The following is a 12,819-nucleotide window of genomic DNA, read 5'->3' as shown; positions in this document are numbered from 1 at the left end:
AACACGATGTGACCGTGAAAAAAGGATGTATTGTATATAGAAAATAGAAGTCCGTATGTGCATACCAAGGATAATCCTTGTCCGCATAGATGCTTTTTTTTTGACGTGATTGGGGGACGATAAGAGGGCAAAACGGCTACTCTACGTTCTTACACGAGCGTTAAAACATGAGGAGAACTTGTATTTATAGAGTTTCGACGTCATAGATCGCGTAGGGAATGCTGTCATTCGACATTGGCGGTTTGTCAACTTCTTCAATCATCGAATTCTTTGACAAGATCTTAACAGCCATTGTGGAATCATTCATGACGACGTTACGACTAGCAAGGCTTATAACATCTTCACAGCCGCTGGCTACTATGGCTCCATTGTCGCAACGGCTAATGCCTGTAACTCTGCTGCAGCAGACTAGGAAACTTGCAACTGAAAGAGTGAGAATTCGTCAAGATTTCGCTTAATAGGTCTTAACAATGTCGTAATAGCACTTTAAACTAACATATTCATTGTCTATATAGCCTCCTCACTTTGTCAAGATTGTCGAAGTCGGACCACGAGACGGCCTGCAGAACGAAAAAACACACATCCCAGCCTCAACAAAAATATCCCTCATAAACTCGCTCGCATCCGCCGGCCTCCCCGTAATAGAATCCGCATCCTTCGTCTCCCCCAAATGGATTCCCCAAATGGGAGACGCGACACAAGTAATGACTGGAATCACCAAACTCCCTGATACAAACTACCCAGTCCTAACCCCCAACATTAAAGGCTACGAAGCAGCCATCAAAGCCGGTGCCAAAGAAGTAGCGATTTTCGGTGCTGCCAGTGAAGCATTCTCGAAAAAGAATATTAATTGCTCGATTGCTGAGAGTCTGGAACGGTTCAAGGAGGTTGCTGAGCGGGCGAAACGGGATGGGATTGCGGTGAGGGGGTATATATCTTGTGTGCTGGGGTGTCCGTATGAAGGGGATGTGCAGCCTGAGGCTGTTGCGGATGTCGCGAAAAAGCTGTATGAGATGGGGTGTTATGAGATATCGCTGGGTGATACTATTGGTGTTGGTAAGCCCCTTTGGTTATCGTTGGAGTATGATTTGAGACTGAAGTTTGTGTATAGGAACACCGGCCAAGATGTTTGATATGCTGGACGCTGTGCGCAAGCATGTACCGATTGAGAAACTCGCTGTGCATTGCCATGATACCTATGGACAGGCGCTTGCCAATATTCTAGCTGCGCTTCAGGTATTACATTGTTTATTTGGTACGCTTGAAAGCTCTTGCCAACCAAGACAATCTATCTTAGCTTGGCGTTCGAGTCGTAGACAGCTCAGTCGCAGGGCTCGGCGGATGTCCATACGCCAAAGGCGCGTCCGGAAATGTCGCTACAGAAGATGTACTGTACATGCTTCACGGCATGGGTTTTGTCACTGGTGCTGACTTGAACCAGGTGGTCAAGATTGGTGACTTTATATGTAAAGAGCTGAAACGGGCGAATGGAAGCAAGGTTGGGATTGCGATGCTGGCCAAGATGGAGCCGGAGACTGAGGCTAAGTTATAACTTAATTTTTTTTGTGTGTGTGGATAATATAAGGTGTCAGTATTTTATTCAATTTGTCCTTGTCGACACGATTCTTTTGTACGAGCTTGTTGCTAGCATGTATGGCTTGAATATCGTATTGGTAAAGTCTCTTCCAAGTTGGGTTTTGGAGAATATCAACCTCCATAACTTGACAGCCAGAACAATGACAAGACGTTAGACACCGTGAGCTAGTACGGAATTTTGAGAGTGCTACATTCTTGGACGAAACTAAAGTGACGCAACAGAAGACATAGAAACGTGCCAGATTGACTTTGGATGGAAGAAAATATATATCAGTCCTTCCTTTGAGTATCATTTTACTATAGCAAAATTGTTGACAAGCGCGTTTGCGTACATGTGTTTACGTGAAGTGCGACGAGAACGAAATCAACTTCCAAGTTGCACGAGGCAACTCCCAAATACAGCTAATCTATGCTATAGATCTATTTGAGGTGCTCTTACAAAAAAAGATGCTTTACAAAATGTGTATGTATGATTTGCATGTAAAAAAACTATGAGACAAAATCTTGCTCTTTTGCATTGACGTGATGACTATGTATGAAGATCAACAAACCACCCAAACTTCCTCTTACTCTATATATCACCTATGCCTTTCCTACCTTTACCCACTAGCAATTGACACGTCAGACCAGGCTTGCTGCATTTGAGCGATATCTTGCTCTACTCTACTATATTGCTCCAAGTTTGCTCCAAACTGCTGCGGAAACAAATCTTGCAAGACCTGGTGCAATTGCGTGCAACACAATGCAAATCGTGCCTCGACTTCTTCATCGTCACCCATTTCCGCCAACACTTTTTTTCTGACTGTATGGATGGCGGGTATTGGTGCGTCACCGTCAACAGCCATGCTTTGGTCAGCAGCTATTGCGGGACCGATTGCATTCATCATATTGAGTGGCTGGTTTGCGATGCCTGTTTCGTTGTTTCCTGAATAGTATTCATTCATCTTGACATATATACTCCAGAATAGCTCAAAGACACCTGGAGTCGTCCTAAAGCATTCGGCGATAGGTCGACATTCGTCAGCCCCATCCGCCACCAGTAGAGCATAAACTGTTTCTACACCAGTTTGCATGTCGACTTTGTTTGATTTCGAGACTGCGTATGCCAAAAACTTGAGGAGCGGAAGCAGGAATCCTGAGAGGAATATGAGTTGTATGCATTCTGTATCTTTTGATGTGGCAATCTAAGTTTATAAAAACAACGGTTAAAAAACCCATTTCATCCGTAACTGGCGGTACATTCCGTCACTTACTTGATGCACGACCCAGCAAGCTTGTTTTCTAACACCATTATTGAGAATCGTTTCATCTTCTAACGCTTCCAAGACACAAAACAAGAGCTCTGATTGCGTGACTAGTCGCCCTGAGGGACTTCCACAAATCAATGCTGCTATTGCCATATTTATAGATCGCACCGAAGGATTGTTGCCTTTATTTGGCAAGAACCGTTTGAGTGTGGCCAAAATTCCTGATTGAATCAATTGCTACGTGACATTTCGCAAATGTTAGTGGAGTTGGGTGACCATTCAGTCAAAAATATTCGCATTACCATAACGTTTTCATCAGAGGAGGCACCAATCTCATGAAGAGCTTTGAGTGCAGGTAGCAAAATTTCGAGGTTTGAGGCGGGTGTCCATCTGAAAGAGTAAAAAAAGGGTTAAGATCTTGGCGAAAATAGCAGCAATCGACGACAGTAGAGACTCCTACTCTATAATATCGACAAGATATGGTGTGACGTATGCGGGCATATGATTGAAGGCAGTCAAATCGTAAACAGTAAAGACCAAGCTCTACAAAACGCCAGGTAAGAAACGAGTAAACACAAGCAAAACCACGAGCAACGAATGCGTACCGTTTTGGTTGCTTGTGTGAGATGCCTATGACATTGCAACAGCTTAGAGAAGACACCTCCAGCATTTTCAATCTGTTCAGTCACATTGGAAGCTTCCAATCGTGTTCGATACAATTCGAGCTGTTCTGGTGTAGTTTGGATGAGATCAGACCTGATTTCAATCCAATGGGCTGTCTCTAACAATCGTCTGATGGCAGACAAGCACGAATCTGGTATCGAAACGTCTTGCTGATATCCTAGAGCTGGGAAGGCAAATGTGTGTATATCGGATAGGATTTCACTGATGGCGTTTATGATGCCACAAGATAGCATTTCTACGTGTATATCGGGCGACATTGATGAATGGGTTGAGGCCATGTTGTTGAGGACTTCGAGAGCGTTTATGTTTATGTTTGGTAGTGGTGATGCCAACATCGATACGAGGAGTGGAGTGAGGCCGGCCTTGTATATGAATATTGCTCCAGCTTCACAGGAAGATACTGGCACCAAGACGCTGATTGCTTCAAGGGTAACTGAGTCTGGCACAAAGTCGAGGGAGAGAAGTATTCGTGGGAGGTACTCCAATCCAGATTTGAGGGCATAGCCTACACGTCTGGCTGTACTCCTTGAATCTAGGGTGGAACGATAGTCAGAAATCATTCGAGAGATGTATCTGGATCGTTTCATACCAGGGATCTCTGTGAGATAATCTCGAAGTGTTGATAATGCCTGAGATTGGTATTCCTGATTCTGAAGCGCCAATATGATAGAGTTCTAAAATTAGTAACAAACGTGGTGAGATGTCTGTATTTCCGACTGATGGTAAACAGAAGAGCAAATGGGAAACGGCATGTGCTATGACTTGTCAGCATTTATCAATAAAAGATATCGCGATTTCTCACCAGTCGGCATTGCTCCGAGCTGTAGTCGTCGACCAGATTCCAATTTGATGATCTGTCGGTCTCTGCGACACCAATAGAAGACAATTGTAGTGTAAGAGAATCCAGATCGTCCGAGGAGATGGGAGCTCGTCTGTAGCTTCTATCCATTGTTGGAGCAAGCGGCTCTCGTGAGGGATTCATCTGATCACGTTCCAAACAAAATGTTGAGCAGAAGTGGCGTGTGATCTCCAAGTCGTGTCCTATCAGCAAATAATACCAATCTTGCTATATGATATTAGGTTTTGAGTTGCAATTTCTATCAAGATGTGAGGCCGTTTCTACTGTGCGGCGAAAACGTGTATGGGTGACGACAACTATAAAATGGTGAAAGAATCGGGGATGACGCGTCCAAGCTGGAGAGAACGTGTTGCTTTGCGGATTATGGCTACGTAGACGTGATAAAATCTTTGGATCTCGCTCATAGCTGTTGAAAACGCCATTCAACACAAAAGAGATAGATTTGATGGCTTTCAAACACGAGTCATGCTTTTCCGATCTGTAACATACAATGCCGTAGTTTCGAGGAGCTTATTGAAGAGATCGAGCTGCAAGTTCGCCATGGGGTTAGCCTTTTACATCCGCAAAATGACCAGCCTTTGCGTCAACCATCAACACAGGAGCAGACAGTAAGCAGCCATTGCGTCAACCATTAACACCGAGTCAATACAGAACCAATTTCTATCTCACAATGTTTCAAAGTTATCTGACTTTATTACTACGATACTTGTTAAAACACCAATAGACCAAAAATACCAACACCGTACACCTCTATATACTATTTTTTAATCAAACAATGTCACTTGTTCAAGGGCGGCCACCGTTGCTGAGCTTGCCAACAACCACTTCACCACGTTTAGCTTTTTCTAACCATTCAGCCCATTCAGCATCCTCCTGTTCCTTGGACACAGCCTTGATACCGAATGAACCAACTAGGAATAGACGGCCAAACAGTCTAGATCTCATCAATTCACCAGCTCGTTTAGGTTGGAATCGAGTCTTTAGGTCAGTTCGTACAAGGAAGACAGTGGTCTATGTTTGGAATTGTAGAGTGTAAGCCAAAGGGCATTTTGACAGAATGTGATGGAATACGCAAGTTCTTACCAACCAGCCAATGATGACCACGGCAGACACCCAGTAGAAATCGACTTGGTATGAGACTGGGTCAACTAGTGTAGATCCTGGAACGTGTACAATGTTGTTGTTGTAGATGGCTGTGAAGATGAGACCACCAATGACACCCTATCGAACAACGCAATATCAGGACGTGGTCGGTAACCATGATAAATGCCAAATAAACCTCACATCGAAAGACCAAGCAGTTAATATGAAACCGTGAGTAGCACCAGTCATTTTGCCACCAAACTGATCAGCCAAGAAAGCAGGGATCAGACCGAATCCGGCTCCGTAACACATGGTAGCGAGCTAAGGCGAGACGAGTTTAAAGCTAAATCTTGGATGTTGTCGAACTGAGCGAGATAATGACTTACGAAGATACAGAACAGGAAAGCACCGTATATTCCAGCTTGAGCAGAAGCCAAGATACCATAGATACAGGCGATTTGGCACGATAGGGTGAAGATGAACATTGGGCGACGTCCAAAGTAGTCAGACATTGTGGAGAAGCCGATACGACCAGTCATGTTAACGAGCGAGTTGATGGCAACCATTGTAGTTCCCTGTAAGACAAGATTGTGAGTACAAAGTGGAAAAGCACCAAGAGACAAGATATCTCATACTCACTTCGTATGCTGGCTTTCCGAACAATTGTTGGACCATGTTGGATAGACGGGAGACGATAAGGAGACCAGTTATAGAGTTACCCATCAACATAATGTCTAGAAAGTCATAACGAGTTAGCTTGCTGTTCAAGAAGGATAATTTTCACAACTTACACATGAAGATAAAATCAGCGGAGAAGATGAGTTGCAAAAGATCACGAGATGAGAAGAGGTTGGTCTTCACAGCTGGTTCGTCGACGACCAAGACACCAGATTCAGCAGACTTAAGGTCTTTTTCGGTAACAGAGGCAGCATGTTCAGCGTTGATGGCGGCTTCACCCTTAACAACGTTGACGTTGATGGCACCAACTTGGTAGCCTGGTGGGGGCACTCTGAAGAAGGGGACACATAACAACATGACGACGGCGTAAGTGATACCCTAATGAAAGAAAGAGAGTTGAGCACTCATTGTTTCGTGCTCTGGAATTGTTGCATCAACTTACGGTAACGAGGAAGGAGTAACCGACACCGTAGGTTGTGATCAAGTACGAGATGAAGTAAGAAGCAACCAATGTTCCACCACCAAACCCGGCAACAGCCTAAAAAACCTAAGAGTGAGCATTCTTGTTATGTTTTCGAAGAATTGCTGCTTGGGCTTACGAATCCAGAAGCAAGACCTCTCCAGTCAGGGAACCACTTTTGTAATGGGGATACCGGGGAAATGTATGTAAGACCGAAACCGATACCAGAGATGCCACCGTAACCGAGGAAGACCAATGCGTACTAAAAAATTGTAGGAATGAATTCACTTTGTTTGCATAAGAAGCTGCAGTGCCATGTTCTTACGATTCCAGTGAAACATCCAACAGCAGCTACAACATGACCGATCAAGAAGAGAGAGATACCCAGGAGGAGAGCTTTAACTGGACCAGCACGTTCTATTTTGATAATGACTAGTTAGTTACTGACAAAAACAAACAGCAACAAAGAGTGGCATTGGCATGATACACACCCAACCATGGACCCAGAGTAGCGGCACTGACACCGAAAAGACCGACAGCAACGTAGAAAACGTTGGGGGCTTGAGCGAGACCTGGGTTTGCCTTAAAATTTGCTGCTCCCCACATTAACGAGTCGAGAGGGGAATTATAATTGGACCATGCGTCTACAGGAGAATTGAGCAATTAGAAAATGTTGCCAGAATCTTGTTTTGTCTTGGAAGGACTTTACATAGAGATCCGACAGAGAGTTGTACTACATTAGGAGTTAGGCATGTGTGAGTCAACATGTGAAGGAAACGATGCAAACGAGAGATCCTCACCGAGCACAGCAGCAGGCAAAAGCGTCCATCTGTTAAACTTGGGGCCTGATGTTTTTGATCGTTAGAGAGTTCTCCGTATGCAACAAGGCTTGTGATAAATTTTTCTTCCAAATGCTTGAGCAAAACACATACCTGCTCGTATTCCAAGAGTGCCGAGTAGGTATTGTTCTCGTTCTAAAGGGTAGAAAACGAATTGTTAGATGATTATAACACGTTTCCGTGAATCCAGTGGCGTAGATCTTTCATAACATACCGATTTGTGCATCAGACCTTATCAAGGTCGTATTGTTGTACCAGCCGAGGATAGAATCACGAATACCCATTGTTGTTGTATGTCTTTGGGATGTTTGATGGAGTCGAAGTTGGTTTCTTGGATGTTAAAAGTTAGAGACAGGGCTGGAGACGTTTAATAGGGGTGAGCAAGAGAGCAAAAGGTGATACATCGGTGAAGCACGCACTCAGCTGACGAAAAATTTGCTCGTTCCATGAGCGCATATACTCCATTAGGGCTCACGAAGCCATGAAAAGACCCCTTCTCCATCAGTCATCGTCGAACAACTTCCAAGCCAGCAGCACCAGCGTGACAGGAAAAATTGATGATCTTGTGGGCCTTTTCCTGGAAAAATGCTCAGTAAGCAGGATCTTGGCAAGCTGGAAGCAAGGGGATTGTCAATCGGTGTCGAATGGAAGTATGGTATGGAGACTTCACAGAGTACTTTGTCAAAGTGGTTGTCTGGAACTCACCATCTCGGGCGGAAGACTTCATAAAGATTTCTTGTACATACAAGTCCTCACAGCAATATACAAGTATATTCACGACGTCAATTTTCCGAGTTCGATCCAGGTGTATTAGAGCTTCAAGCGAGCTTCATTCATTAGGTCCCAATGGGGTTAAAAGTTGTCGATGTTGAAGGTAATGTTGACTTGAGCCTTCCCACATTCGAACAAAGCAGACAGATTCCATGATCCATAGGAGATTGTAGCTAGCTCTCTACTGCAATTCATCTATCGTAACATAACAGTGGTAAGGAAGCACGTTTGAAGACGTAGCTGCATTCTCAAATCCTCAAAACCCAGCTCATCAATTCGAGAACTTATCCAAACTGACGATCATTCGTCCAGCTAACAACAGAAAGGCGTAAATGATAGTAAGATTACCTATGCATACGGCGTCTGCACTCTCCTGTCCCAACCATGGACTTTGACTCGTTGAATTGGGTTTGCGTCGTTGGACAAAAGGTTGGCAATTTTAATTCATGATGTAGTACGTCAAAACACTCAATCACACCCGATCACCCTCAAAATATATTGTAGTCCTAGGATATCTATTCAAAATTCTAACAATTACGTTGCAATTAAACTTGCTGTGCTCGCAGTCATCTCCACTAACGACATTCTCCTGCTCTCGAGTATCATTGGCTGTTTAGCTACAGCTGCTGTCTTTGTATTGACAGGCTTGATATCGACAGGAATCTTGACGGCAGAAGCCTCTGCAAACAAGGCTCTCATTTCTCGTAAAGCCGTCGCAATAGAGTCTGATAGAGCACTTGCATTCAGCTGCTTGAGACATGTAACGGTGACTAGAAGGCTGTTATTCTTGACGCAGTACGGGATGCCATAGGCATTGGCGCAGACTTGGCTCCTAGAGGTCCAGGTGGAGTCACATTAGTATTAGGTGGCTGGTGGTATTTGAATTTTAGAGTTTCTTACCATCCATAGCCTTCAAAACACTCTGAAGATACTTGAGAGGTAGATAATATCCAAGTCCTGGTGGCATCGTATTCTGGATCAGCAAACATACGTGGTATTTCTTCTCCGGATTTTATCTGGTGTTTCAATCCTGGAGCAAGGTGATGAGTGGAGAGTATTAAAATGGCTAAACTAACTTAAAATAACTCACCAAGAAGATGTCTATCCACTCCCTTGGCATCTACTGCTTCGCCCATCCGTTTTACGTGTGACGTGATGGCTTTCAACAACAGTTCAGCCTTTTCATGCATCTGCAAAAGCTTATTTAGAGGGCATAGAGGACATCGACTGGATCATTTAAGTACATACCGGAAGTGTCGGATCTCCCATAGCTTTGCACCAAGCAACAGATTCAACAGAGACAGTCCGGCAAGTTTCAGTTCGACCATACGCATACTTGCGAGTTTGGGCACTTTCATATGTCGGTTTACAGTAACCGTACATCTTATAGTATCCTAGTTGTATGGCCATTTGTACAAAAGCGTCTGGGGATACATTAAACTTCTTAATCTGTTGTTTCCCAAACTCATGGAATCCAAGCACCTTCATGTCTTCCCGGGCATTAAGGTCTTCAAAGGCCCATTCTGCACTTTTGATATGGAATAGTAGAGATTCATTTAGTTCCCATCCGAGTTTGGTGGGAAGCGGTAGACTTGACGAGATTTCTGGTGGCCCGTAATTTATCTTGCCCTTGTCAAGACTACCAAGAACACGAGTGTGAGGTAAAAAATCAAGAAAATCTACAATTTAAACAACTCACCTATCGATTATGAACTCCACCATTCGTCCTGTGCTCGTACCGTCGATCATGGAATGCTCACCAACAAATCCAGCTTTGCCGTTTTCGTAAATGAGATATTGACAAGTGACTTTTAGAAAGGACCTAGTTAGTTCGATTATCGAATGGCATGCAAGACGGATTTAGACTCTGTACCATCATTCCATCGGTTTCTTCCATCACCAAGCCATGTACTTCTAGACACGTCTGTTAGAGACTCTGGTGATCCATTTTCTAGCACAATCATGAATGAAGCCGATTCAATCTGGTCCAGTGATGCCAGGTTTACTGAGGATTCCAATAATTCACAACGAGCTTGAGCCCAAGCATCACGATTGTTTGCTGTCAGTGAACCAAGGCAAACATCCTTTGTTTGCCCAGCCATCTGCAAAACTCTTCTAATTTGACTTTTTGAAAGGTTGCAAGGTTAAGAAAGGTCTACTAGACGTTGCAAATCACCAAAGCTTACGTTTCAAGCTCGGCAGTATTGAGCTGTACACCAGATGCATGTACGGCAGACACCGAGTAGAATTTGCCGTTCCGGGATACTATAATATGATTGTTCTTGATCTTGTCTGATACACGGATAACGTCTGTCCCTGCTTTTGGAATTCGGCACGTGTTAAATAGCCACTGATATTGATCCATAGACAACGGCCCTGTGCGAGTGCTGTCTGCCTCCATCGTCTCACTAAGAAGTGTTGGGTTTGGATCAATTGAAGATCAACAACTGAACGGATGTTACGAGCTTCGTACTTGACGAGGATAGATTTGAAAGACAGTGCCGCAGTACAGATTTCTGCAGCCCGGCGAGCTTGATTGTTTAGGAGACGGGAGACATCTCTGAATACATAGTAATACGAAACCGTAATAACTGGGTCTCTAAACGATAGATATTGTTCTAACATCCATTTGTCAAATATCCTACACACATAAAGTTCATGGTCAGTATTCCAAATTTTAATTCAAGACTAATTTAGTGCAAATACCAGCTCGTCGGAGACGTTCGACTGTTTGGGTGCGGTCGCCCTTCAATACCTTCTACAACAAACTGACCCCAATTGGTACATTGACATGTAGAGTGTTCAATTAGCCTCTGCTGGAGAACTTGTCCAGAACCTTCAACGAATTCTCTAACATTTTGTTCAGCTCTCGAATAATGGCGATCAGACAAAAGGGGTCGAATCGATCTAAGATATCTTTGTGCTGTTTCTTGAAGGGAAGGTATTGGCAAAGAAGGCAAGGTTGCTTGATGTTTATAAAGGACCTTTGTCTCGTCTGAAGGAACTATTACGAAACGGTGCGTAAGCTGAAGTGGAATAACACAATGTGATTCAAGTGATCTTACCAAGAAGGTGCATTTGGATGAACAAAGCTGGGTGACTTGTATGCGAAAGGTCAGGCAAAGTGATCTAACAATGTTGTTCGAGTTATAGATGCTCCTACGAGTGTAAGTTTCCTGACGTTGTTATGTGGAAGGCGCGTGTTTGTGTGAATCAAAGTTGTGCGACAGAATGAAGTACATGTTCGACGAACTCGCATAGGTTATGATGGTTTAGCAGAGGCATCGATGATACAGAAGAACGCATTTTTGATATTTTTTGAGACTATGGCTCCCAATCTTTGCCATCGATAGCGTTTTTTATCCTGTCGCGTAAAAAGGAACAACTATAAATGATCCAACCTCATGCACAAGGCTTGTCTGGAAAAATGAGGCCAAAAACGATTGACTATGTGCAAAAATTGATTGCCTATGTGCTCCAAAGTTCTCTGTAAGAGCGATCGTTCGAATGATTTTCCTCACTTAGTTTTGAATATTCTTGCACCAGGCACATCTCTGCTACTCACCACAACAGATTCGCTGACTAAAGCATCTAACCTGACTTGGATGTGAACTCGATCCTGTTTCCGAGTCTGTCTGCAACACCTTGGGTCCAATCATTTTCGACCTTTTTTGGGACTCACCACCTTAATTCTATTTGTTTGCGTTGACAAAACGTAAATGCGTGCATTTCAACACCAAGACTCAATCGACGTAAGGGCAGTTGAAAGTCATTAGGAGACAAATGGCTTCTCTCTCTACTGCTTCGACCCTGTCATTAACTCTGGGGTTCGGCATTCCTCTTTTATTGGCAATCACACTTCTGCCAGCGGTTATCTATATCTATTCTCTGGTTACAAAACGTAAATCTAGTCAAAGTGAAATCACTTCCAGCAAGCTTTATGTGGAAGATCTCCATACCGTAACCATACTTCCAATAATCTCGCCGCCGAACTCCACCGTTGTCTCGCCTAGAGACATCAAGTCCCCAATGTCAGCACCATCTACCATATATAAATTGAATCCTAGCTCTCCTGCTGTATCACTCACTACGCTAACCAGTGCAGTCAATGGGACATATAGTAGATTCTTTAACAGGACTTCATTCACACCACCACCAGTTCCTATGCCAGCTGCCTATAAGAGAGCTACGTATGATATGAGCCCTTTGGTACACAGGAAGACTCAGAGGACAGTGCCAACTATAATATTGCCACCATCACCTCCAACTACAACGACAAACAAGCCATATTCTCCAGTATCTGTAGTGTCTGTTGTCTCGGCTGTATCATCTAGTGGGGTGTCTTCAGGTCCAACATTGGTCTTGGATGATGATGAGGATGACGTCCGGGCTCGTCAACTCACATCTCCTGAACCACTCAATACGGACGAGTTTGGGTATCTCAACAGATTATATGGGCTGGACCACAGTGAGACGTTGAACGAGTCGAATGGGTCTGAGGTTTGAAGTGGCTGTTGGATTTGGAGGTATATTACATTAGAACTGTTGGTCAAAATCCATATTTTCCACTCATCTATATTACTATAATATTGCAAATAATGT

General features: G+C 43.8%; 3 protein-coding genes across 3 annotated transcripts; 1 reads left to right on the top strand and 2 right to left on the bottom strand.

Annotated features, from left to right (window-relative positions):
• Window positions 1–218: 218 nt before the first annotated feature.
• On the top strand, window positions 219–1,552 carry SmJEL517_g01799 (hydroxymethylglutaryl-CoA lyase; the record flags this gene model as incomplete). Its single annotated transcript, XM_031167727.1, has 4 exons — window positions 219–431; window positions 516–1,056; window positions 1,112–1,236; window positions 1,298–1,552. The coding sequence occupies 4 exons, from the start codon at window positions 219–221 to the stop codon at window positions 1,550–1,552; spliced, it is 1,134 nt and encodes a 377-aa protein (XP_031026392.1).
• Window positions 1,553–5,172: 3,620 nt separating this feature from the next.
• On the bottom strand, window positions 5,173–7,730 carry SmJEL517_g01798 (uncharacterized protein; the record flags this gene model as incomplete). The annotated part of the gene is made up of 14 exons (XM_031167726.1): window positions 5,173–5,397; window positions 5,470–5,607; window positions 5,671–5,790; window positions 5,856–6,044; window positions 6,109–6,203; window positions 6,261–6,525; window positions 6,590–6,685; window positions 6,747–6,869; window positions 6,933–7,024; window positions 7,099–7,251; window positions 7,317–7,340; window positions 7,408–7,452; window positions 7,540–7,581; window positions 7,661–7,730. 14 exons carry the CDS (start codon window positions 7,728–7,730, stop codon window positions 5,173–5,175), a joined length of 1,677 nt encoding a protein of 558 aa, XP_031026391.1.
• Window positions 7,731–8,751: 1,021 nt separating this feature from the next.
• SmJEL517_g01797 (uncharacterized protein) lies at window positions 8,752–10,618 on the bottom strand (the record flags this gene model as incomplete). The annotated part of the gene is made up of 7 exons (XM_031167725.1): window positions 8,752–9,049; window positions 9,118–9,247; window positions 9,308–9,407; window positions 9,466–9,856; window positions 9,917–10,025; window positions 10,091–10,332; window positions 10,404–10,618. The coding sequence occupies 7 exons, from the start codon at window positions 10,616–10,618 to the stop codon at window positions 8,752–8,754; spliced, it is 1,485 nt and encodes a 494-aa protein (XP_031026390.1).
• Between the last annotated feature and the right edge of the window lie 2,201 nt (window positions 10,619–12,819).

Source organism: Synchytrium microbalum (assembly GCF_006535985.1).
Source record: "Synchytrium microbalum strain JEL517 chromosome Unknown SmJEL517_scf0006, whole genome shotgun sequence".
Classification (NCBI taxonomy): Eukaryota; Fungi; Chytridiomycota; class Chytridiomycetes; order Synchytriales; family Synchytriaceae; genus Synchytrium; species Synchytrium microbalum.
This window is presented reverse-complemented; position numbering and strand designations above follow the sequence as displayed.